The sequence below is a fragment of the Archocentrus centrarchus genome, chromosome 19 (assembly GCF_007364275.1).
Source record: "Archocentrus centrarchus isolate MPI-CPG fArcCen1 chromosome 19, fArcCen1, whole genome shotgun sequence".
NCBI classification, from domain to species: domain Eukaryota; kingdom Metazoa; phylum Chordata; class Actinopteri; order Cichliformes; family Cichlidae; genus Archocentrus; species Archocentrus centrarchus.
In genome coordinates, this window is record NC_044364.1 from 28,830,415 (window position 1) to 28,856,464 (window position 26,050).

Consider the following 26,050-nt stretch of genomic DNA (forward strand, 5'->3'; position numbering starts at 1 on the left):
ACCTGTAAAATATTGCAAATTTTCATCAGCTTGAAATATTCTCATTTTCCCTGATGTTATTTTTGAAGAAAAATATAATTTTATATTTTATTTAATGTGTTGAGGAAAACATTGCTGTATTCTGGCCATTCAAATTCATATTGCTGATTAAAATATTTTCAGTTTTAGATGTTTAATAAATGTTAATCCTGTTCGGCCCGCGACTTAGACCGTGTTTTCATTTTGGCCCGTCCTGTGATTGAGTTTGGCACCCCTGCTTATGGTATTTAGGGCTGCGTACAGCACTGCCACCGGATGGAGCCATAACTCTTCAGGAAATTCAACATGCCAAATGATTAGCATGCTGATCCTACACTATGAAGAGCAGAGAAAATGCAGCTATATAAAAAACTACCCACAAGAAGAGTCACTTATTTTGACAAATAAAAAAATGCGTAATTATCCCAATATATGACTATTAGGCACTAACATAGGTAACACCACTGTAACTGTCTGAGTGGTAAAACCTTAAGAACAATCTCAAGAACTGGGGTGGAACATCCGGTTTCAGGGGATGGGGGGGGCAGAGAAGCGAGAGCACGGATTATATAGGACACATAAGGCTGCGCAGGTAGTGAATACATCCGTTAACAAACAAGTGGACTTTATATATCGCTATGTAGGTGTAGTTTTATTTTAACCGGGTTCATATTAACGGAACAAAAATATGTCGTGAGGGGAAGAAAAGAGGGGGCACCCGGATTTGAACCGGGGACCTCTTGATCTGCAGTCAAATGCTCTACCACTGAGCTATACCCCCGTTGGTTAACTCTTCGGAGCAGTGCCTATATGAAGACACGACATCAGTGACAATGTTTACGTTGATGTGTTCTGATATATTACACTTATTTGTTACATTAACCTACACACTACAGCAAATATTAGAATACGCTGGCTGGTTTAAAGCGAAGCTTTCCGCTAACGTTCACAGTGCACAGAAAACGGCAGCTCTGGTTGCATTCAATTTTGTTTCCAGCAGAGGGCGCCAACAGACCAACAGGACATCACGTCCTCATCCAGCAGTTTCTTGAGATATTTATTTATCATTCACATCACCAATAACGTGAATCAATAAAGTGTTGACTTTGTTTTCCAGTTGGTCTAACTTACTAGTTAAACGTTTAGTTAGTGCTGTGCTAAATGCTGCACGTGCATGAATGGATACGTAGGTTTAACTTGGTCTTGTGACCCCCATTCTTATATTCCCTAAAAATTTAGTTTGCCAAAATAAATGTGCCTTTAGAGTCAGACCCTGTGTATTTAAAGCGTTATTACAGTACATTATGTTTGGTAGTTACAGTTGCTGCTCCTTTTAAGGTCAGCCTCGCTTTTCGGCAAGGCATTTGATGCTGCCTTCATGGCATGTGCAAAATCTGTAATTTATGAAGCTTATTTAGAATAGCTAAAGAGGAAGCTCAATAATGCGCAACAGTTGTGTTTGTTTTTGTTACTTCTGAAAAATATCACACAGAATCACATTTGACGCCTGTCTTGTATGTACTACCTAAATACAAGAAGTAAAATTGTTATATCCGACAACTCATGAAGGCACCACAAGGGCTCCATGCTGCACACTTGACTCCTCCTCCTCCTGCAAGCAAGCAGGAGGACGGTCCGACTACCAGCTGCCCATCACACCCCGCGGCTCCTTCACTGCTGAACACTTTTCACTGGACCAGTAAAGTTTCTATTTTCCTGCCATCATGAATCCGCCCTGTGGAAGATGCAATAAACCAGTTTATCCCACAGAGAAAATAAACTGCCTTGATAAGGTAAGCTGCTAGAAGTTTAACCTCATTCAGTTTAATGCAATTTAATTTACATTATTATGTGCGAAACTTTATCAGGTGTTTCTAAGGAATAACTGCTGCTGTACATTTTTCTACATGTTTTAAATGTAAATTAGTTTTATCCACTAATGTTGCAAAAAAAAGAGAATGCACTTTTGACTAAAATGCATTGCTTGAAACTATTTAACAATGCTTTAAAATATGCTCAGGGGGCAGAACTCTTTTTTATCTTACTGTTTTGGAATATTTTTATGCATTCATATCTCAAGTGATACTTTAGCTAGATGCATAGTTTGTACAAATCATAACCCTGACACATATTTATACAAAACACAGGAGTGTTGACAAGAAAAAAAAAACCTCTGGCACCCAAAAATGAACCACAAACCTCCAAATGTTAAAAGAAAAAAAGGATAGATTACATAAACGATAAGCATGTGTGTCTGTGGCTTCTCAAACATGTACTTTGAGCATTTTAGTGGAATCAGATGAAGATTGTTTATAATCAAGATAATTTAATCCATTTGAGGACTTAATCGAACCAAAGTGACCTGAGTTACAGAGAGCTGTTATCAATTCCTGATTTCTTTTGGTAAATAAGGCCTTCCTGCAGGGCATTTTTTTAAAAAGGTTTCTGGTGAAGTCTATATGCATATCCATATGCATAGGTTTAAAAATGCATCTAATTTTACAGCATTATTGCTCATATAGTCATTTTCATCTGGAACTGTTCCTTATTGGCACTATTTTAGTGAAGCGGTGGGAGAAACAGAAACAGATTAGTAGGACAGCTGTGGTCTTATGTGGAGGAGTCGAGGGATTTTCCCACTCAGAAAAAAAACGTTTTTTTGTTTTTTTTCCAGAATGATACCATTAAATTTAAGCCGTCAGTAAGACTCAACTAGTGTTTCATCAAAAAGGTTAACACAGATCTCAGTTGGTGTGGACGGAAATTCATTTTCTTCTGAATGCTAAAGCTAATAATTTAAACCTTATCTTTTTTTTCCCAGTACTGGCACAAAGGTTGTTTCAGCTGTGAGGTCTGCAAGATGGCCTTGAGCATGACGAGCTACAAAGGCTTTGAGAAGAAACCTTACTGCAGTATGTGAGTGTTCACAGCACGCACCACCCCGATGGCTAAAACAAACACTCGAAATAGCTGGACAGCATCGGAGCCTCTGTAAACAGCTGTGAGAACAGACTGTATATAAAAGATGAAAGACGAGGTTACGTTCATTTTGAAACCTCAGCATTAACGTTTCAGCCAGTTTGCAGTCAAACACGAGGTCCAGGTCTGATTTAGTGACACCACTTCGTGCAGGTGAGGCCTATCAGCTATCAGTCAAAGGCCTCAGCAACTTTAGGCCTCAACAAAGTTTTCAGCCCCTGAGGTTACAGCCTATTATTAAGTATCATTAACGCCAATCAAAATCAATTCAGGACACAACTGTGGCCACAAAGTTTTAATATGTAGCATTATAAAGATTTACTACACCCTTTGTTCTCTGACCTGTGAAAGGCGAATCGCCAGTTTTTGCTTGTTTCATCATAAACAAATGCACAACATGAGCAGAAGTTAAGCTGGCTGAGCAGGACAGGCTGCAGACGGCATGTGGAAGCTGGAAAAGAGAAGTGTGAGCAGACAGACTGAGCCATGTGATTCCAGTCATTCCTAAGGTTGGACATGAGATGAGGATTTTGCTGTCCGATTGTGATTAAACAGTAACTTTGGTTCATCCATTGCCGCTGGCACGTATTATTTATAAGCCACAAACTCAAAATGATTTGCAGAATGAGCAAATTAATTAGTTTATTCGGTTTAATCTGCCAACAACTCTCAAAATCAAAGAAAGGCAGCCAAGCACAAAGCAAGAAGCACTTCTACAAAACCACCGAACAGCCACAAGAAGAAGACACTCGACAAACCCAGAATTTAGATGAAATTTATGGAAGAATTCTGCAACAATAAAGCTGACAGTTGTCCCGACTCTGCTCTCAAAGAGCCACTCAACAGCCAAAACAGGAAACGTGTCAGCCAGTGACATCGGTGGGCTGTCAGAAGGACTTTGGGTAACACTGGTCTATGATGGTCTCACCCGAGTAATTGGATAGATGGGTGGGTGAATGCATAATGTGAATCTTCATGTATGTTATTTCTTCTGTTTGTTTTTAGGCATTACCCCAAAACCTCGTTCACCATAGTGACCGACACCCCTGAGAATCTGCGTCTCAAACAACAGAGCATGCTCAATAGTCAGGTGAGACCAGGCCTGTCATCTCAGTCTGTTTTCTCTCAGCTCACTGCAGCATCATGGCGTGGTGGATCGGTCAGCACAGTGTTGGTATCAGTGCTAGATCGCCCACTTCTGCTCTGGTGCCTTTCAGAACCACGGCTGGGGGGGGGGGGGGGGGGGGGGGCTGTTGCTTTGGCTCATGTTTCATTAAAAATTAGCCCTGAATTTCCTGCCTTGGCTCCTCCCACCGCCACCGAGAACAGTGATTCCAGCTTTGGCGACAGCAGTTGTTTGGAGCTGTGCTGATGTCAGCTGTTTTGGCACCAGTCTTTTTAAAGGTGGAAGTAGGTGGAGCTTTTTCTAGGTTAAGCGCTGGCATCGGCGACCCATTGGTGGAAAAGGTCTATATATATCGCCTTCACTCAGCTCTGTATCACAGCAGGAGAGGAGGACGCAGATCTTGGCTCTGCACTCATGACAATTGGATTCCTTTGATTAAATCAAACAAATCCTTTATCAGTTACTTAAATAAGGACACGGCTGCTCGAGTGTGATAAAAACGTTGGAGGCTCTACTTGCACAACATGAGCCAATCTGACAGTCACGAAGTTTAAATGCATTTAGTTGAGAACTCTTGTAAGTGATCAGAGGTTTGAGAGCATTTTTTAAAATGCTGTCAGATTAGGCCTCCTTTCAGCCTCTAATGTGGGCGCGGCCTCTTTTTCCCTGCCATCACTGCTCTTCAGCTCTACTCTAATCGCTCTGTTCATGCCAACCTGATCTAACCTGATTAAAGAGATAAGTCCTGCAAGTCACGCTAAATGAAAGAGATTCCTTCACAGCTTTAACTTGAAGGATCATCTTCTCACTCAACATTCAGAGGTGAAACTTTTCTTCAGACCCATGATCACCTGTATTTGTGAGACAGAATATCACAATTTGCAGAGTAATAGTCAAATTTAGTTAACTGAACACTGAGTCACCTTGTACCTGTTCACATTTCCTGTTTATCAAGAAATTGCTTTTATAACAAATAGTTACAAAGTACACATGCACTGCACGTGCACAGTTGCACCTTTGTTTATTTTTCAGGTGAGGTCATGCTTTAAAAGTAGCTGCATGAGCTGATGGATGACCTCTTTTAGGTCCAAAGAAACATGAGGGGCGCTTCCCGAAGTTTGACCCGTGAAGGCCCACGCTCTCCAAAATTAGCGTCCACCTCAGTCATTGTTTACACTGAGCTACTATTAACAGAGATCATTAACATGACCTGGGTGGGGTGTCAAACTTCTTCATTACCAAACTGTATGACTTAATTTTACACATTTAATTTTACAACCTCCAGGGCCCATTCATAATGCCAGCACTTAAGCTGAACTAATCACCCTGGTATGCACAATACAATCTCTAAAAATGACTCAAAGTAATGATATTCCCAAAAATAAGAAAAGATCAGCAAAGGCTTCAAAAATGAAAGAAAATGTTTAAAATCATTGCACAAGTTTATTTACAGACAACCAATGGGCTGCAGGCTCAGTGATTACTCATGTTACTGATTAACTGAAGTGTGCAACGATAGTGCTGATAGTGTTGTTTTTATTTGTTCATTGGTTCAACATTGGTATTTTCACTCCAAAACAGTGGATTCATATACATTTATTTTGCGGAGCCAAAAAAATAATAATTTAGGTACAAAGAGCAGTCCCAGTGCAGGTTCTGTGGATTAGGACAGTGTTTTCCAATAGAGTGAGCAATGCAAACTAAATCCTGTATCTCTGCAAGGTCTCATAGTGGGGCAAAAAATCTTAGAGGGTAGCACTGTAAAGTCTAAAAACACAAAATCAAACCTGGAGGTAAATCAAGAAATGTGATGTTTCTGTAGCTTAATTGATATAATCTATAAATCTATCAAACTTTCTGTGCTGTTTCCTTTTTCACCATCTTGTTATTTTCAGACATTTCTTTGTCAACATGTGGTATAGGTAAAAACCATGCATGGTAAATATTAGCACGCCTGTTTGATGGAAGCCACTGAAGTGACCCACATCCGCCCAGCTCACTGAAGCTTGCAGGCATTCGTTTATGCACAGCTCTCTGAAGGTCCCGCCACAGGGTTTTAGCTGGGTTGGAGTGTGGACTTTGACTGGGCCACTGCAACACAGTTTGTTCTTTCGCAGTCATTCTGTTGCTGCTGTGCTTGGGATCAAATTATATATACCAGTTTCAACCAAGTTTTAGTAGTCTCACATTTGACTCTATAACACTGTGGTATACAGAGGAGTTCATGGTCAACTCAGTGACGTGCTCGTCCTGAGGCTGCCTAACAAACCCCGAACATCACCCCTCCACCACTGTGTTTGACAGTTGGTATGAGGTATGAATGAACGTGCTGATATGTTACGTTTGGTTTTTGCCAAATGCAGTGATGAGCATTATAGCCAAACATCTCCAGCTTGGTCTTGTCTTCTAAAGGACTTTGTTCCAAAGCTCTTGTGATTCATTCAGATGGAACTTTGTAAACTCAAGCTGTGTCGCCGTGTTCTTCTTAGAGAGAAGAGGCTTTCTCCTGGCAACCCTTCCAAACCAGCCATAATTGGTCAACTTTTACTGTTGTGAACTTCAACATGCTAACTGACGCCTGTAGAGTCTGAGATGTAGCTCTTTGGGTTTTTGCTTGGGGTGAATTTATTGGGAAATCCACACCTGAGAAGATGTGGCATTGCATTAACACACACCTGAGTTCTCCAGACCAGCAACATACCAAAGCCTCTGATTTATAGAGGTGCTCACAGTTGCTGCTGATGAGTTAATCAGGTGCATTTGATTAGTAGTACCTGGTTGCTGCTTACCCTCCGAATTCCTGTGGGAGCAGTAAGTGTGTGCTTAGCTTTCAAAGGACTATGCTATGAAATCCTTTTTGCATGATTGCATATGCACAGATGTACATATAAGAATTAGGATATTTAATGAACTATGTAAGTATATAATGAAACAAAGAAGAATATTTGACCATTATTTTTTATTGCTCCAAATTCATTTAAGCTGTTTCGTTTGAACAAGCACCTGATGAACCAAGACAAGCCAGCCAAGAGTGGCTCCGTTTTTGGGTAACAATTAAACAACATAAATTATTGCACCATGGCTGTTACAGCATCAGATTTACACCAGAAACCCCCCCCCGGCCCCCTCCCGTCCTCTGCTCTTTACTCATCTAACCGGCCGAGTTCATTGTTTATAACCATAAAAGTCTCTGCAGTCGAGCTCTCTCACTGAGGAAGCATATTCCTCATAGCACCAACATGACTCACTCATGTTTGCATGTCTGTGTGAGTTTGTGGGGATCTCAGGTTTACTTTCACGGTTTCAATAAGTTTGCAAGTGTTTCCCTCAGTGTTCAAAAATGTTTGCCTTTAAATCACTGCATGAATGAGTTTGTGTATATTTTTTATTCAAACGCAGTGAAAATGTTTAACCTTAGAATCTACTTGTGGGCTGAGTATGTAACCTCGGGCTGAGCCCCTTTGTCTAAGTTAAAAACGTCCAAATGAACACTAAAGGCTGACGAATGAAAATTTACCGGCGCTCTTTAAGGAGGAGTTTGAAAAGAGCAGGGGGAAGGTTTCAGCGTGGTGGCTGACACGCCGGAGATGCAGAGAGTGAAGAAGACACAGGACCAGATCAGTAATGTATGTCCAAATCGAATACTCTCATAACTCAACACCCTCATTTATCATTACGTCTCCAGTTATAACAACTCGTTCATCACTTTTTTCCCTCCTTTTTAAAACATTATGGAAGTTTGAGATGTGACTGTGCTGTGTTTGTCTGCATGGGCTTCTGTAAAATGTGTTTCTCTACATGTAAATGTGTTTAATCATCCTTTGGTGGTTTTGATTCAATGCTGCATTTGGGTTGATGATGATGATGATGATGATACCTTATTGATCCCACAATGGGGAAATTACAGTTAACAGAACACCCATCCAAGAAGACAAACAGAACAAACATGGGGAGATAGGTGAACTGTGGCTGTGTGTTGTGTTGGATTTCAAACTCGTGGTCGTTCCCTGCAAAATAAGAAAAGAGGAAAAGCTCTAAAGACATATCTGCAATTTACAAGTGTCACTAAAATGTACATTTTTGGGAACTGCCACAAAGGTTTCCCACTTCAGCCCTCAAAGAATTACATAAACACAGCTTAGACCCCAGAAAGTACTCTCACTCTGCTACTGGAGCACAGTTACTCTGTACAAGTAGATTCTAAGTAGAAGCTGCTTCAGACGGGCGGATCACATGCAAAAATGTCCTCGTGGTGATTACAAGACACAGATTTGATTTTTACAGTTATGTATTGAGCTTTTTTTAGCAGTAAAATGATGCATATTGGAACTGAATGCAGCATCATTTTAAAACTCTGATTCCCATGTTTTTAGCTGATATCAAAGAGAAAATGATGCATGCATTCAATACATAACAAGATTAACCAAATTAAATGTCATTTAACTTACTTAGAGCTTAAAGGAGGAGTTCAGCATTGTTGGGAATATGATCATTTGCTTTCATGCTGAGAGACTGATAAAAAGATTGGTACCACTCTCATGTCTGTAAGTTAATGTAACTGTAAATGTAATGTTCAAGCGGCTTCACCATCCTTTAAAAAATTGCATTTTAATAACAGATACAGCTCGATCCTGCTTTACAGAAAGAGTGGAATCAACCTTTTAATATAAATCTTAGCAAGAAAGTACATTTTTCTTTAAACTTCAAGTTATTCCTCTAAAATAAGTCTGAAATTTGCAGGCCCTTTACAAGGAGGAGTTTGAAAAGAACAAGGGGAAAGGTTTCAGCGTGGTGGTCGACACGCCAGAGATGCAGAGAGTGAAGAAGACACAGGACCAGATCAGTAATGTAAGTGCAGTCGTACCTCCTACTAGAACTATTCTGTTATTTAGTGCACTCTGTACTTGCAGAAATTAGGGGAACTGCTTGATGTTTGGCCCTGACTCTCAAACATCTGGTACAGATCTCCCTGTAACAACGCTTTTCTGTTCCAGAAGCGTGTCGTGGCCAGATACAAGCAGCAAGTCTGCAGATATTCAACAAGTCCTTTTAGTTTATTTTTTAACAGGAAAACATCAAAGTCCAGGTCAGAATTGTAGATTTGCTGATGGCTTCGGTGCACAAAGCAGAGAACATGTTGCTGCAGAGAGCAGCAAACGATGTCAAGAGTACAATCCTGCAGAGACACACAGGCATTTCTCTCCATCCACCGAGGAACAGCTGCCCTATATGGTCAAAGTCTCTCAGCTGTGGACACAGAGTGAACTGCTGTCCACACACACACACACACACACACACACACACACACACACACACAATCTTTCTCTTCTCTCATGGGAGCATTAGTTGTAGAAAGGAATCATGAGTGATAAGCTGTGTGTCAAAAGGGCGATGTCTTATTTTTCCACTGGTATTTGTATCATTCTTTCTCTCATTCCTGAACCCTTAATTCCTACTTTAAAAAAAAATCTTGTTTCTCCAGTTTTGTTCCCAGAAATTCCTGCTTCTGTTTACTCCTCCTGAGGTTTCTTGAGGTCACAGGAGGCTGCTCCTTCTCGTTCTTCAGCAACATCCAGTTTCCTCTGAAAGCATTTGAGTTGTTGTTATTCTTGGTGGACATGCTGCCCGAGCAACCAACCAAACTAACAACACAATAAGTTCAGCACATTTCCAGTTCAAGAACCTTTGAGTTACTTTGGTGGTTGTCACTGAATATGATGAGCATGTTCTACTAGAAAACAACTTAATAAAAAACATATTTAAAAATAAGATTTGCTTTCAGGCAGTAAGAACAAACTGTGTATATTCATTCAGAAACAGAAAGCTCTGCTGGCCTTTAGGAACAATGCTGATTTAAGGCACTTCACTTTCTAGACCTCTCATCTTTTATAACCTCTGTGCCAAGAACTATTACCATAGCATCAAAATAGATCATTCATGAACATGTATAAGCTACATATGGATATTTAAAAACACTATAATTTACTTGTTTGTAGTTCAGACTGTATCAAAAATGAATGTAGCCACCATGATGAAACCTCAGTGTTACTGCCATGCTGAAAGGCTAACAGCTAATAAGCAGCTTTATTAGCAAGCTGTCTCCATAAACCATATTGGTGCAATGCACAGACCTTCAGAAATATTGGTCACTATAAGACTAATATAATACTAGAAATTCACTCACCAAAACAGGCTTCTTGGAGAGTCTGTCAGTACAAAACTGTACAGTAAGCCATTTAAATTGTCTAATAATTCTAGTAAAAATGCTCCAGAAGGCAAACATGGTAAAGCGGTTCATTGACTGTAATTACTGGATGTGAAGCTCAGCAAAAAGCATTCGGCTACAAGCCTGTTTCTGCACACCAGCCAATCAAAGTGACATCGCTCCTAACTGCATTATCCAGATTAATAAGTTAATTTAAATAATCATCCCCATAGAGCTGTTTTGAGGGGGAACTATCCATAAAAGCCAAAAACTCTGTAGCAGGCTGTAAACATGCGGTGTGATGCTGTAAACTTGGGCATTTTAACGTGAATCTGTGGGGACTGACTTGCTTAGAGGAACTTCAGTTCTTAACACTGAGGCACTGGCTTCATTTTTCAGCTGCTTGATATGCAGCTGAAAAATGTTTGGGCATTTATTTTAATGTACAGTGAAGCTAAAACCAGAATCAGTGACTGTTTCACTGTAATTCCATCATCACTACACGTTTTCACACCTGTTTCTGCTCAATCATGCACACGGAAAGAGTTCTATATATAGAGATAAACTAACTAATGCTTAAAATTCATCAGTAAACATGAGGACCTACACAGTACTGTGACTGCGGCTGACCTATAAAATGAGCTGCAGCTACTGCAAATAGACACGTGAAAGTCAACAGACAGATGTGGTACTTTCTTCTCTGCCTTTGTGGCTGCGATACTCACCCATCATCTCTCATGCTGCCTAAAATGGTGAGCTGCTTCTCACAGAGGGGGGGCTTGCTGAGGCTAGATGTATGGATTTAAAGTGTGTGTGTGTGTGTGTGTGTGCAGATAAAGTACCATGAAGAATTTGAGAAGAGCAAGATTCGAAGTGATGCACCCCCTCCGGAAAATAGACAAGGTGAGGCAGATACCTGCACAGTAACTTAGTAACTATAGCTTTAAATATATGCATGAACTGTGTGTGTGTGTGTGTGTGTAGACTATGAGGAGCAGCCATCCAGCCCTGAAAGATTCAGTCAGCCTGCTGGACAAATGCGTACTGCTGCTGTAGCACCACACAGTGGAGGGGTAAGGACAGTACATGAGCACACATATGCCCAGAAGTATGTGGACACGTGTGTGTCTGTTCTCTTTTAAAATGGTCTTCACGCTGCTGCAACACCCCATCCAGTCACCTGGAGGGTTTCCCAGAGAGGTTGAACCTGGAGGGACTGATTCATCCTCAGGAGCTTTAGTAAGGTCCAGCGTGGATGCTGGGCCATAAGGCCTGGCTTCCAGCTCTACCAGAACTGTTGGATGGGGCTGTGCTCAGAGCTCTTTGGAAGCTTGTTCCACCACACCAGACCAGAAAACTGGGTTTTCATGGAGGTGATTGTGTGGATTGGGTGATATGTTGACAAAAAAAATAAGACAAAACACAAAATTATAAGATTTTTACATCAGTTTTTTTTAAAGATATCATTTTACACTGAAACTAAAGTCTTTACTTCAAATCATGAAAAAAGGTGTCCACATACTTTGCTAGTCAAGCTTGTTAAATGTTCTTTAATTATCTTATAAGTGTGTTTGTTCCTGTGTGTTTGCATGTGTCGTATGAATGTATCTATGTTTGCATTTTGAGTCTGTAAGCAGTGGGTTTGGGTGTTACTGATTTCAAGCCCTTTATAATAGCTGTGATGGCGACTGTAGAGATCCATCCATCTTCTCCTGTTTATACTATCCCAGCTGTCACAGGATCAGAGGCGGGAACACCCTGGACAAGTTCCCAGTCTGCTGCAGGAATAACACAGATTATGGACACTGTGAAATTATAAAGTACAGCAGTAGTTTTTGTTCAGTTTTGGCCTTATGTGTTAGTCTAGCTTGAATTAATTATAAGCCCAGTAAGCTCAGGTGATTAGAAGTTAAGAGTTGCTGGCATGTGTGTTTGCTTTTCCTTTAGGGAAATTCAATGCAAATGATTCCGGTTCGACTCTGTATGCTCTTTATGTTATCTACTGTGTCAGTGTGTCCGCATGCATGAGTGCCTCTGTTTGTTCATCTTTTCTGTGTGTGTTTCCACTCATTCAGAAGCGTTACCAGGCCATGTACAGCTACGTGTCAGCTGAAGCCGATGAAGTTTCTCTGCAGGAAGGCGATCTTATCTTAGACGTGGAGCCGATAGACGAGGGGTGGATGTTCGGATTAAACCAGCGCACGGGGCAGCGGGGCATGCTTCCTGCTAACTATGTCCGACCCGTGTGAGACAAAGAGACCTGCCCAACAGACATTAAGGGGTCCGCCTCCTGCCCGGCTGCTGTCCGCACCTGCGATCAGGCTTTAAATCACCTTTTTGCAAATGAAATATGCCATTTAAAGAGCATCCTGCCTGATTCTGCTTTGCATTTTTTCATTAATGTAATTTTTAAAAACAATGGGGCTCTGCTTATGGTTTCTGTGACTTCCATGAAGAATAATGATACCAACAGTTAAAGTCTGTAATAAAGTCGGGGGGGGGGGGGGGGGGGAGCGAGGAACCGAGAGGAAACAAATCCACAATAAAATCATTCATAATAAATTCATCTACATATTTACTTCATATAATCATTTTGATCTATTTTGGGTAACATTTACCTTTTTTTAATTTATCTCGTGCAGAGCTGAGAGTCAGTGTCATCCAGTGCATTTTTTTTAAATGGCGTTCCCTAAATGCAGGCAGTAACACACAGAACAGGCAGCGTGTGGGAGGCAGCGTTCTCACCCAAATAACACCAGTGGGTCACGGAAACAAAGAGAATAAATGAAATAAAAACAAAAAAGATGTTTCAGATATTTTTTGAGTTTTAGACATCACAGTGATGATGTTTCTTAAAAGTTTGAACTTTATGAATGTCCCTCATTTTTTAAATATTTCTTTGAAGGTTAAAAGATTCCTCTTTGTCCCCATCAGAGATGAGGAGAGAAGAGTTGAAGCAGCAGGCTGAGCCTCATTTTAAAGCAATGTCACTCCAATATGACGGGACAGCTGCATTATAAATGATTTTGTTATAGCCCAACAAAAGACAAACTGCTGTTTTTCATGATCTAGTGTCCATGATCTGCATTAGACCTGCAACAAACTGGTGACCAGTCCAGGGTGCGCCCTGCTCTTCATCCTATGACAGCTGGGATAGGATCCAGCATTTGAAGATAAAAACTTTTCAGCAAAGGATACCCCATGCATCCTTGAGTATAGCTTGGGATTGAAGCGTCTCTAAATATGGCACAGTGAGAGTGATTTTCAGGTTACCGGAAGGAGAAGATGAGGAATCAAAGAAATGAGATGAGTCTTTGGTTACAGAGTTAAAGTACTGGCTTTGGATCGGGGGTCACAGGAGAAGAAGGTCTGAAGCAGGTCAGAGGAGGAGCTCATCCTGCAGGCTTAGTTTGTGCAAGTATCAAAATGCTAAATCTCATTCCACAAAGGTTTGATATGATTAAGACTATTATACATCTGATGGTTAAAAGTGAAACATTTCATAGTGCATTAAAATTGTCGTTTGAAGACATTTTCCTTTGAAAATGATGAAACACCACACTGTTGCATCAATACCTTCAATGAACATCAAGATGTTGGAACATTAAATATTAAACAGATTGCACAACATGAAATCACTGAATTGAATAAAATAAAAAGATTACATTTACAAATTAAGTTATCAAGTTTCAAAAAATCTTTAGCACCATTGTTTATAAACATATTCCCAACATAAAAATGAAAACAGTTCAGTGATAGACCTGCGCAGAATCCTCTCAGTTTTAAGACCCGGCAGAGAAAAAGGTCATTCTCTTCTCAAGTTTTCTTTGTAGCTTTGATGGCAGACAGCTGAGCTGCATCCTGAAGAGCTCCGAGTTTCGTCCTATGAGATCCTCACACAACCTGGAGAAGAACAAAGCACAGTGTGGGATAACGTTTGGTGGAAGCAGCCGTCAGACGATGGGTTTTCACAGAGGGATGGACACGGTCAGGATGTGGTGTTTGACTGATGCTCAGTTGGTAGTAAGGGGCCAAAGTGTGCACCATTACACCACCAGCCGCCTGAACTGTTGATATAGATAGATCCATCCTTTCATCTTATTTACACAAACTGTGATCATAGCATCTGAATGTCACAAGTTCTTCCCATCTTCTGGTGTCCAGTTTTGTTGAGGCCATGTGAGCCTCAGTTTCCTGTTCTCAGCTGGCAGGAGCAGCACCTGGTGTAGCTTCTGTGTTGTGCATTCAGAGATACTCTTCTGCATTTGTAACAAGTGCCTATTTGAGTTATTGTTGCCTTCCTATTAGCTCAAAGCTCTCTGGACATTTTCCTCTGACATCAACAACACATTTCCCCCCAGAGAACTTTCTATTTTTTAGACCATTCTCTGTGAACCATAGAGATAGCTGTGCAGGTAATCCCAGTAGATCTGCAGGTTCTGAAATATTCAGGCCACCATGTTTGCCACCAACAACCATTCAAAGTACTTAAATCACCTTTCAGTATTCTGATGCTGTCTTTTGATTGTTATGTCTCTGCATGTATAATACCGAGGTAAAGCTTATTAGTTTGGCACCTTGCTCAACTACAGAGAGGTCCACAGCTCACAGCGAGAGCAGAAATAGCTCTAAGTGTTTAAAGGGTCTCTGTGGGTTAAAGCTGCTTAATCATGTGTGAATGGAGACAGCCTGCAAACAACATGCTGCCAGTGTACACGACGTTTCAGTGGTAACAGGAAATGCATGTGGACAGCCACTAAAACAACAAAGTATAAAAGCCACATTGTATCTTTGGTTAAACATCGAATATGCATTCAGAGCTGACTGATGTGGTGCTCAGATGTGCAAAGTGAGTCATACCTGGAGAGGGAGTATGGCTGAGTCTGAAAGATGAGTATGTCTTTGCAGTGATGAGGTGATGGAAGCCTGAGAATAGCCATCTGATAACAGGAAATAATCCAATGAGTTTGGATGATAAATGAAACAACGATCATCTTTTTTCACTAACTGAATGTTTTCTTTCTAAAAAGGTTACATGCAGCAACATTTTGTGGACACATTGGGCTCAAAGGTTGAATCAGAGTAAGTGTAGAGGCTAATCTATAGTTTCTTTCGATCTTCTGTAATTTCCATTTAACCTCTTCCTTTGAATGACCAATACAGAGCCGGTTTTACGCGTGTGACAACATTCAGCCGCAGCACGGTAAAACTACCGTGTTGCTCCATCGGCCATCTTTATTCTTCTACATCTTCAAATACAACAACATTTTATTCTTCATGGGCCTTAACAACAGAATTGCGCCCTCTGTAGTTCAATCACATAAAATACATCTTCTTAACAGATGTTCTCAAATCCAAATGTTACAAATGAAATACATTTCCCTTTAACTTACTTATACAAATATGAAACACAAAAGAAAACTAATATATGACATAAATCAGTTATAAATTTATAAACTCTACAAAATGGTGCTTACAGTAAGGCTTTCTTGAAACTGTTTTCTAAATACCTCTGCATCTGACATCCAGAATAAAAAGTCAAAATGTTTGGGTTTTTTTTTTTTCATCTTTAAGCTCATGCTCTGGCTCCTAGATTCATTTCCTCTGTGCAGCATCAGCACCGGTGTTTCCAGCCACCTGATTTAAGTCAGTTTTCTGTTTGTGCATGAAACCTGGTGCCAGTATCAGAGTTCCACATCTGAGTCTGAGATGTAGCTCTCAGGTTTTTGCATTTTCTCTGGGATGTCCACTCCTGGGAAGATTGGCAGCGGTCTTGAATGTGTTCCTCTTGTGAATAATCTTTCTCGCTGTAGAACGAGGGACTTCTAACCCGTCCAGACTGATCGGCAGCCACAGTCGCGTCTCTGAGATCACTGCTGATGTCTCTCCTCCTTGGCATTGTGTCAGCACACACCTGAAGGCTCCAGAGCAGCAAACTGCCCAAACCTCTGTGTTTATAGAGGTGGTCACACTTACTAATTAAGTGCTTCTAATTAGCAGCACCTGGCTTAATTCCTATAGAAGCAGTAAAGGTGCACAGTGTTTAGTTTTTCACACACCGCTCGTGCACTTTGACTTAGTGTGTGTTAAATAAATAATGATAATAAATAACATGTGCTGTTGTTATGTTGCTGTTGCATTTATGTAATTTTAAGGCCTGCTAAGTGCTGTCTTCACATGTGAAATCCTTACATCATAGTGCAGATGCAGTTAATACTTTGAGCCTATAAACTACTTATGCTTCCTTCATGTAACACTTGTGGTTAAAGGTTGTGCTGGAATTAGTTAACTCCAAATATTAGAGGAATTTTAAAAGTTTTTAAAGCTGATGTTTGCTGACGTCTGCAAAGAGAAAGGGTCGTACCACAGCACATCTGACCCATAAGACCTCACAGAAAAACAGAATATGGCCGACGTTTCTCACATACCGAGTCCATGATGATGCAGAGGCTCCTGCTTCCCCCAAACACCACAACGTCACTATCCCTCCCCAGGCACGCTGTGTGAAAGACTCTGATGAGTAAATAAAGAGGAAATCACTTTCATTTGACAACAATGTTCATTTTATGTCAGGTTTGGTACAGAAAGTGAGTTTTTCAGAGTTTCTTGCAAATAATAAATCTTTATGGATAAAATGGAGATTTCTGATAATACTATGAAGCAGAAACATATAATTCTAACATGCATGAAATGACTTGAACTACCTGGGCTTGTCTTTGTGTGGGTGTGTCAGCTTGGTCCACTCGCTGGTTTGTGGGTTAAACTGCCAGGCATCATCTAAAAGAAAGAAGCTCATGTTAGACTAAAGACTGACCCACAAGAAGCTTCACCTTCACAAACCATTCACTTCATAAACAAGGAGGGATTTGCTTCATGTTTCAAGTAAGTAAATATTTGGTTTTGGAAAAAATCAGATCACAAAACAACCACAAAGAGCCACTTCATTTTCTCTGTGTCTGTGGTTGCTTTATGCCTTATGGCACTTTATCTTATACCACAAGAGATCAATACTTACTCTGGGTTCTCAGACTTACTTAATGTTTCTCCGTTTGTGCTGAAGCCTCCGTACATGAAGAGCGTGCCATCTGATGTGGCCGTCGTGGTGTGCCAAGAGCGGCCCAGAGGTGCAAAATGTGGGGTGATGTCACTGAGTTTAAAGCAAAACAAAAGCACAGAGCTCATAAAGACACTGAGGACAAATGCTGTTAGGTTAGAACTATTGTACGTGTGCACGAGTTTAGAAAAATTTACAATTTGGTCCAGGTCCAGGTCTCCAGGTCTAAGCAGAACATGTCCAACTCTGTGGCTTCCTGCAAAGGTAAAGTCATTTTTTTTAGGCATTGTTCTTGCTTGAGGTGGTGTAGGTGGTAGTAAATTACTCTACTATAGTACTTATAGACAGATATGAGGTGCAATCACGCAATCAAGGTCCACGACTTTATAAATTTGTGCAGCTTTGGACCTGCTATTTTTCAGACTGTATATAAAAGATGAACCGACACAGTCACCCGGTGATTAGAAAACTGACTGACTGATTATCTTCCTTGCTGAATCTAACACTAAATTAACAGAATGAGACTCCAAACTAGCAATTAAGCCCATAAAATCATCAGGCAAATTTTGTGTGTTACTGGAAGTCTTTTGCAACAAAGATCAATCAGATCAATCAAAAGCTTCATCCAAAGAAAAGACATCTTAAATTTATGCCTTTAAGGGCACCAGGAAGTCCTTTTTTAATCTTATGAGTTTATGTTTCCAAAAGTAGTTGCCTTCTTTTTCTGGTTTTCTCATTAATGGTACTGTGTACTGATATTATTATTGGCTGGGTGTATCTATAGTGCGGGTTTTAATTGACTAATGCTGTAATATTGTTCTTTTTCCCTAATTGGTGGTATTATGCATTGATATTATTGTGGCTTTTCGACACCATCCTGGGTAGAAAAGTGTTCCTCTGAGAGTGGTTTATGTTTCCTGAGAGGCCACAAAGAAAATGATGTACTTTCATGACAGTGTGTAGATTCCTGAAATATAAATATCCAGGTCTGAACCTGGATTTACTGACATTTTTTTTGTCATATCCTTTTTACTGTATGACCAACAAGTCAGTCTGAGGTCAGAACAGGACTTTTATGGGGCAAACTAAAAACAGCAGCCATGCTGGAAGAGGTCCAGAGGTGTGCAAGGAGATAAACGTAAAAGGGCAATCTGCCAAATTTGGGGATTTTATTTCCATAAAAGTATGATTTTTACAGAGCTATGAGAGGGAATAGTAATCTGCAACACACTACATGGCCAAGAGAATATTATCTATATTGTTGTGCATTAATCTGTAGCTGCATTCGTGATTGCACTCTGTTGTTAGATAGCAAGCTCTCACCTCCACCTCATCCCGGACAGGGTGGATGGGACTGAGGCCAGGACTCTGTGCAGGTCAGTCAAATTCTCCCACACCAAAAAAGAAAACCATTTTTATAAAGGATCTGTCTCCGTGCTTGAGAGCAGCATCACGTCACAACAGGAAAGGGATGTTGAAACAGGAAAGGGCCTTCCCCAAACTGTTACCACAAAGTTGGAGGCAGAGTATTGTCTAAAATTATACTTCAGCATTAAAATTTCCCTTTGAGGGCGACTTGAAACGAAAAGCAGATCAACCAATGCAAAACAGCTTGCGTGCGAGGGTGTCCACATACTTTTGGCTGTTTATGGTTTAGTTAAGCAGCTCAGAGAAGTGAACTCACCACGCCGCCACTGATGTAACCTTTGTTCCCCAGCAGGGCACTGGCATGGCAGCCTCTGGGGGACGGAGCACAACCCTGGACAAAACACAACATTTCTATTATAAACTTCAGCAAAACACAAATTGTGTTTTATTGTTTTATATCAGAGTGTTGGGACTTTGGGGGATGACAGAGATGTTAATCTGAGCAGTAAGAAGTCATATGGGGGGACTGCACTGTAAGTGATATAATCCCGCGCAGGAACGAAGGCACGACTCCAAAGCGTGAACACTGTGGGGATGCGTCCATATTACTCATCATAGGGAGTGAGAGGTGTATGAGGAATATTCATCTTTGCTGTTTCACATTTGGATTTACTGAGATCTTCATTTTTTGTATTTTCTGTTTAGTTGAGCTCTTTGTTTAGCGTAATTTTTAACTTCTGTGTTATTGTTTTCGTTTATTCGGTGGCTGTAACTCAGTCATTTCACATATTCTGGGATAAAAAAAGTATTTTTTATCCTACAAATACTACACCCACGTTAGCTTTTAGCACAGCTGTGCTTGAATACAGCCTCAGACAGCTGTTAGCATGTTTACAGATCCTCAGCCTTGTTGTAGTCCAAAACTAAGACCATCTTATTGTTCTACTCACCTGAGTCTCCGGCATGCTCCATGTAGCAGTAAGTGTGTCAAACACATTCACCTCACTGTTCCACCCCTTGCACAGCGTTACTTCATTCACAGCTCTTGACTGAAAAGAAAAATTGGATCATCGGTAACGCAGTAACACAAGGATTAACCAATAAATAGGAAACTACTGCGCTAATTATTATATCTACCCAGGACATCTCTTCCAAAACGAAGCTTGACGACGATGTGTTTTGTAACTCCCTCAAGGTCTTACATCCATATCCACCAAAGTAGATTAATCTGCACAGAGACAAATACAGCTGTTGTTTCATCAATTAAAAAAAGAAACTACTACGACCTGAAAGCATTTGTGACAAAAAAAAAAATCAGGAGAAAACTCAAATATCATTGAAAACATCTCTCAAACAAACAAAATGATGAGATGAAGGCGGAACGCAAACAGCGGCTGCTGGTGTGAAGCTGGGGTTCTTCACGGGCCGCGTGTGCGTCGTGGTGGCCGACCTGTCTCTGTGCACCCAGCAGGAGTGTTTGTTGCGAGGTGAGGGGGTCGTTCCCTTCGTGTCGGTCACTCTCTTCCACGTGCAGCGTGGCTCAGTGAGGTCAACGCTGAACATCTACAAACACAACACAGAAATATACACTTACTGGCTACTCACATGGCAGCAGCTCAGTGCATTTGGGCCTGGTCAAGGTGACCTACTGAGGTTCAATCTGAGCATCAGAATGAGGAAGAAAAATGATTTAAGCGACTCTGAATGGCTGCTGGTGCAGCAAGAGTAACTCAAATAACTTATCTTTATTACCAAGGTACGCCTCTCACCACAGCAGGTACCACTCCTGTTAGCTAAAAACAGGAAACCGAGGCTACAATTTGCGCAGGCTCTCCAAAATCAGACAACAGAGGACTGCAAAACCGGCGGGTCTGATGAGTCTTTATTTTGCTGCAGCATTTGGATACTATAATCAAACTTGGCATAAACAACATGAAAGCACGGATCCATCCTACCTCATTTCAACAGTTCAGGCTGCTGGTGGTGTATCAGTGTGTGTGAGAAATTCTTGGCACACTTTGGGCCCCAACTGAGCATCACTGAAGCACCACAGCCTACCTGAGTACTGTCGCTGACCTCGTCCATCCCTTTACGATCACAGCCATCTTCTGATGGCTGCTTCCAGCAGGATAGCAAAGCTCAAACTGGTTTCTTGAACATGAGTTCCCTGCACTCTCAATCCAGTAGAACACCTTTGGGATGTGGTGGAATGGGGGATTCGCATCATGGATGTTGTTGGGGTTAAAATTGTTATATTCGGTTTAGAGCAGTGCTCTTCTGGGGAGGGAGCACAGGCAGCTGGCGGGGAAGGCCTGTCTCCCTGAACAAGATTTGCCCACATGTACATGTGATATCTTCTGATTCTTTAATAGATTAAATGTCTTAATTTTTTTAAATTAAAGTGTTTCAAGTGTCTTATTCACAAATAAATATCACGCCCTGACAACGTGCCGCCAACAAATCTGCAGCAACGGTGTGATGCTATCATGTCAGCATGGACCAAAACCTCTGAGGACTGTTTCCAGCACCTTGTTGAATTCATGCCATGAAGAGATAAAGCAGGTCTGAAGGGAAAAAGGGATCCAACCCATCACCAGTAAGAAGTAACTAATGAAGTGGCCAGTGAGTGTAAGCTTTAATGCTACAGCACTTTTTCATGAAAGCTCCTGTTTGTGTTTGTATTTTATTGTCAACACTGAGTCACAAAATTCCTCACCATAAATTTGCATATTATTGGGATGTAAACCCACAACGTTCACGCACCTTTTCATAATTAAAAGCCATTCTTTGTGAACTAGTCTGCCTCTACAGAGTGCTTTCACACGCTTCAGAGATTCATCAGGACAGATGATCGAGCTGGACGATCTCCAGTATCTACAGAGTCTGGTATGAGCCTGGCAAAACAGCTTTTCTGGACTATACATACATACACTGTGCTTGGAATAATACACAAGACAAACTTCAACAAAAGGCAAACAGTGGAGACAAAATGTAATTATTTTAAATAAATGAATCTCCTTTATGCCTCTCTAAACAGTGATGTGCAGACGAGCTGCTGTCTGATGGAAAAAACAACATCAGGATGCCTCCTGTGACTCCGGGACAATCTTTGCGCACGTCCAATCACATTGTCTGATCTTCCATATCAGCGACAGCCACCAGAAAAAATGAAAAACCGGTCAGGCTCTGAGTGAGTCCTATCATCACAACTGGTCCAAAGTTTGTTCCTCTTGAGCATGATTACAACACTGGAGTCGCACAGCTGAGCCTGTTTTCCAAAAAGACAAAAATCTGCTGGCATTTGAAAAAGGTGAACAAGTTTTAGAGCTGTCATTTTAAAGCAGTCCTCAGAGGACTTATTCAAAAAGTGCCTCTGGGACATAATACTCAAAAAGAATTACAGCTGGGGAAAAGCAGAAGGCAGAGAAACAAAGGCTTTTAAAGGAAGGCATGCATACTGCTGCTATTAATATGAGGAGGCAACTAGTTCTGCAAGTTATGCAAGTGCTAAAGGAGAAGAGTTGTTTGCTTTCTTACTACTGCACATCTCAGCAATCATTCGCTCAAGATGATTTTTTGTTGTTTGTTTTTTGCAATTAAAATTTTTTATTCAAACTGTTTAAATAAAAACAAAGAGAGTTAAATGTTTGTACGTTTAATTTGGTGGTTGTCGAGTTTTTTCTAGTTTTGGACCAAAGTGGAAGACAAACTGTCGCTGACGTCTCTAACCTAGACTAATAGAACCAGCATGTTAGTTTGGTTAATAAAGGAGTCTAAATTGGTGGTAGATGTGAATGAGAGTGAATGGTTGTCTGTCCCTCTGTTTTAGCAGCCTGGCGACCAGTCTCAGGTGAAGCCCGCCTCTTGCCGAATAACAGCTGGGATAGGCTCCCGGGCATAGACTTGGTTGAAACCAATTTACTAATGTCTGCATGGAAACCTTCTTACCCATGTCCCTGGCCTATTTTGTAATTACCATCTTGCATTTGTTAGTATATTAAAGGTTAGGTTTGTGCAATCTGCAATCAAACTGGATAAGAAAGCAGAGAAAGTGGTGACAATGTTGCATGACAGAAGCCTGCATCATTAATGCAGGAAAGCAGGAGAAAATCTGACTGAAGAACGTGAAAAAAATCCAGAGAGGGAGCCAGAAAAAGGCACCGCTTTCCAAAGTGTTTCAACCGGAGCGACGGTGGCTTAAAAAAAGGGAGAGAGAGGCTGCAGCTGAAATAACGGAGGTTTTGAATATTATTTCCCCCGAGACACTCACTGTGGCTCGGGAAAACTCTGGAGATCAAAGTTATATGGAAAAAAGACTAAGAGAGACTACAATTAAAAGAAGAAAACAAGTGACAAGCAAGGAGCACGTGATCCGCCAGCCCGGAACAAGAAAAATCGCTGCAAAGAAAAAAATCCAGATTTTCCAACATCTGTGGCATAGAAATTAGATTCTGAGTGAAGACATGAGCAATGACAGAAGTCATTTTAAGATCATTTAAGATGAGATAAGGAATACTGGAATATGTTTAAATGAAAATGTTAAAGCCTGCACCGTTTTGTTATTATTAGTAATATCCTTTCTATTATTATTGTGATAAATAGTAGTAGTCATTTTAAAGACTTGTGTATAAATGAACAGAGAGGCCTTCATTCGTTCATATGCACATTACTTCAAGTTACTGCTGCTAGAGGTGGTTCTACAAGCTCCTGAATCACGGGGCGTACTTTTATTTTGTCAGACACTGCTTCTGTGTTTTGGCTCAGCTTATATAAATGATGACCAGGTGTAATCTGCTGTGTGCTGCTGTTCATCTGTGATTGTGCTTAAATCATTTTAGAATCTGGTGAGGACTAGTTTATTTATGTCCTGATATGTAAAACCATAGAACTGAAAGAGGGTTTTCATATGACTGCAGAACTATGGCAAGTTTGCTTAAAAAGAGTTTATCTTTCACCAAAAGTGATGCTCAGCTCTGATTTGGAATAGCATCTCACCTGGTTGGAGTACCCAGCTTCTTCATATCCTCCAAAGATGTAGAGTTTAGTGTTAATATTAGCACCGCAGAAGCTCGACAGGTGTGGTGGGATGTCTCCGGTCATCTCCATCTGCTCCCTGCAAGATAAAAGTTTTAAAAAACAGCTGTAACCAATAAGAAGGTAAGACCTCGTAAATCTTTGGGCTTTCAGCCTGAAGGCTGTTGTTTGATTGTGCTCTTTCTCCAGCCTGCTAAGTCTCTTTTATCTAGTTTGTCCCATCTGTGACACACGTTCATCTCAGCTGATAAAACCGTCCTATCTTACCACATCCCGCTGTCTAAATCACAGAGCCATATCTCATCACTGGGCAACACGATGTCCAGTCCAGCAACTACCTGTGAAGAAACAAAGATAAAGTCACACACGGATAAAAAAGCCTTTTGTTCACTAAAGTGGCTGAAACAAGATGCTGTTAGAAACATGTCCCTGCAGCTAATGTTTCCTAGAAGGATATCTGAGCTTCAACTACTGAACCAAAACTAAAGTTTTAATCTGTTTCACAAAGGTGCTGGTTCAGTCACTGATCCTGAGGCGTCTTCCTCATTTTTTAAAAAAGTGGCTTTGGGAGATAAAATAATCTACACCTCTCTGTATACCAGATCCAGCATGATGTAGGATTTATTGGGCTGCTGGCACCAATGAAAGCATAGTTACAACAAAAGCATAATTTCAACATGTTACTCATCACATAAATATACGCACTGATATACTTCACTATGTTATTTCCTTAGCATTTAATCTCCACGAAGTAAACACCGCATGGATGCACTGAGTTACCATAGAAGCAGTCACTGGTGACTTTTTTTTTGGCATGACGTTGCTCCTCGCAGAGGCACCTGCACAGGTAGCGATTCTATAATTACACCTCGGAGCTCCTTACCTGGTAACCTCCCCACACATACAGCGTGTTGTTCTCTATGAACGCGGTGTGGCTGCTCCTCTCCGCCGGACTCAGCGGCGCGCCTCCCTGAGCAGCATCCATCCCGGGCTTGGGCTCTGACTCTCCCGCCTGCTGAGCAGCTCCGCGTCGCTCAAATAAAAACGGGCGAAAGGTTTTAGCTAAAGCTTTGGGTGAATGCTGCGGAGGCTCGGGGAACCCGACCCTGTCGCTCAGAGAAAAGAGCCGTCTGGATTGGAGGTTTGCGGAACGTGTTTTTCAGGCTTGCTGCCTTTTTTTAACTCCTCCCATCAGGCGGATCGCTTCGTGGAAGTTTACTCCGCCAGCAACCCGCAGTCCACTGAGGTGTGCATGCTTAGAATACCTCAGTAATGAATAATGGATCTTTACTGATTATTTCTTTAATAGGTTTCACCTGATTTCTTACAGCTAACCAGGGTTATAATAGTTTTGGATTTTACACTATAGTTTAGTTTTAGTTAGTTTTTACTTTTTTTTCTCTAATTCAGTTAGTTTTAATTAGTTTTCAGAGTGGTTTTGCTCGTTTTTATTAGTTTTTATTTTTGGTTTCATGCTTAGTTTTAGTTAGTTTCAGTTAGTTTCAGTATTAGTTTTAGTATTTTCATACCTGATCAGGTGTAAGATTCAAGGCGCAAAAGTGACTATTGTGTAATGAAAACTTGACAAAAGATACAGTTTAAAGAAATATAGTCAACAACCAACTGTTCACAAGACATGCTAAATGTGTGTAATATTAAGGACACACATGAGCATAACCAGGGAGAAACAAAGAAAAACATGAACTCCCAAACTCAATAAATTCTACAATAAACTCCACAATAAACTTCAGCATCAGTGCAGCAGATTAATAACACCTACATGTGGTGTTAAACAAAAACAAACTCTTTGAAGGAGTCAAAGCTCAAATCCAGCTGCATCCTGATGTTCTCACCACCTGAAGCTGCTTCTGTTTTGGAGCTAGCTTGGTTAGATGCTCGCTAATTAAACCTGCAGGGTCTTTGCGGCCTCTGTACACAACCTACAGAAGTTGCCGACCTCATGTCCGCATTTATGCTTGTGTAGCTGGATTGTGTGTGTTATTACCTTGTGGTCGTGTGCAGGTGTTTGTACTCAAAGAACCTCCATACAGGACTCGGCAGACCGCAGCCATTACTTTGCGGACCAGCGCGGTGAGCGCACGCACATGCGCACTCACACAGTTGTCCTGTGGCGCTCCCAGCTTAAACTCGGAGAGCGGAAACAATGATTTCATATCAATCCACAAGGCTTAAAAAAACCCCCCCAAAAAAACAAGTAAATGAAAGTCAGTTTATCGATAATTTCAGTTAGTTTTAGTTAGTTTTG

At 41.0% G+C, this 26,050-nt stretch overlaps 2 protein-coding genes and 1 non-coding gene across 3 annotated transcripts; 1 reads left to right on the forward strand and 2 right to left on the reverse strand.

Annotated features, from left to right (window-relative positions):
• Nucleotides 1-727: 727 nt before the first annotated feature.
• Nucleotides 728-799, reverse strand: trnac-gca (transfer RNA cysteine (anticodon GCA)). The gene has a single exon. It is a non-coding gene; the product is annotated as a tRNA-Cys (tRNA).
• Nucleotides 800-1,647: 848 nt separating this feature from the next.
• On the forward strand, nucleotides 1,648-12,824 carry LOC115798621 (LIM and SH3 domain protein 1-like). The gene is made up of 7 exons (XM_030755525.1): nucleotides 1,648-1,811; nucleotides 2,840-2,934; nucleotides 4,003-4,087; nucleotides 8,864-8,971; nucleotides 11,162-11,231; nucleotides 11,313-11,401; nucleotides 12,404-12,824. The coding sequence occupies exons 1-7, from the start codon at nucleotides 1,743-1,745 to the stop codon at nucleotides 12,575-12,577; spliced, it is 690 nt and encodes a 229-aa protein (XP_030611385.1). The 5' UTR covers nucleotides 1,648-1,742; the 3' UTR covers nucleotides 12,578-12,824.
• A 388-nt stretch (nucleotides 12,825-13,212) lies between these two features.
• On the reverse strand, nucleotides 13,213-25,162 carry LOC115798620 (kelch domain-containing protein 1-like). The gene is made up of 13 exons (XM_030755524.1): nucleotides 24,668-25,162; nucleotides 24,052-24,122; nucleotides 23,746-23,863; nucleotides 20,201-20,313; nucleotides 19,888-19,978; nucleotides 19,701-19,799; nucleotides 19,067-19,141; nucleotides 17,580-17,638; nucleotides 17,363-17,475; nucleotides 17,033-17,105; nucleotides 16,757-16,841; nucleotides 15,189-15,268; nucleotides 13,213-14,231 (listed from the first exon to the last, which is right to left on the reverse strand). The coding sequence occupies exons 1-13, from the start codon at nucleotides 24,767-24,769 to the stop codon at nucleotides 14,111-14,113; spliced, it is 1,200 nt and encodes a 399-aa protein (XP_030611384.1). The 5' UTR covers nucleotides 24,770-25,162; the 3' UTR covers nucleotides 13,213-14,110.
• Nucleotides 25,163-26,050: the final 888 nt, after the last annotated feature.

Coding starts and splice junctions, on each gene's coding strand:
- LOC115798621 (XM_030755525.1), top strand. CDS start 1,743: ATGAATCCGCCCTGTGGAAGATGCAATAAACCAGTTTATCCCACAGAG. Junction 2,935..4,002: donor AAGAAACCTTACTGCAGTAT/GTGAGTGTTCAC, acceptor GTTTGTTTTTAG/GCATTACCCCAAAACCTCGT. Junction 11,232..11,312: donor CCCTCCGGAAAATAGACAAG/GTGAGGCAGATA, acceptor GTGTGTGTGTAG/ACTATGAGGAGCAGCCATCC.
- LOC115798620 (XM_030755524.1), bottom strand. CDS start 24,769: ATGGATGCTGCTCAGGGAGGCGCGCCGCTGAGTCCGGCGGAGAGGAGC. Junction 17,639..19,066: donor GTTACATCAGTGGCGGCGTG/GTGAGTTCACTT, acceptor TTACCTTTGCAG/GAAGCCACAGAGTTGGACAT. Junction 16,842..17,032: donor CCACACAAAGACAAGCCCAG/GTAGTTCAAGTC, acceptor TTTACTCATCAG/AGTCTTTCACACAGCGTGCC.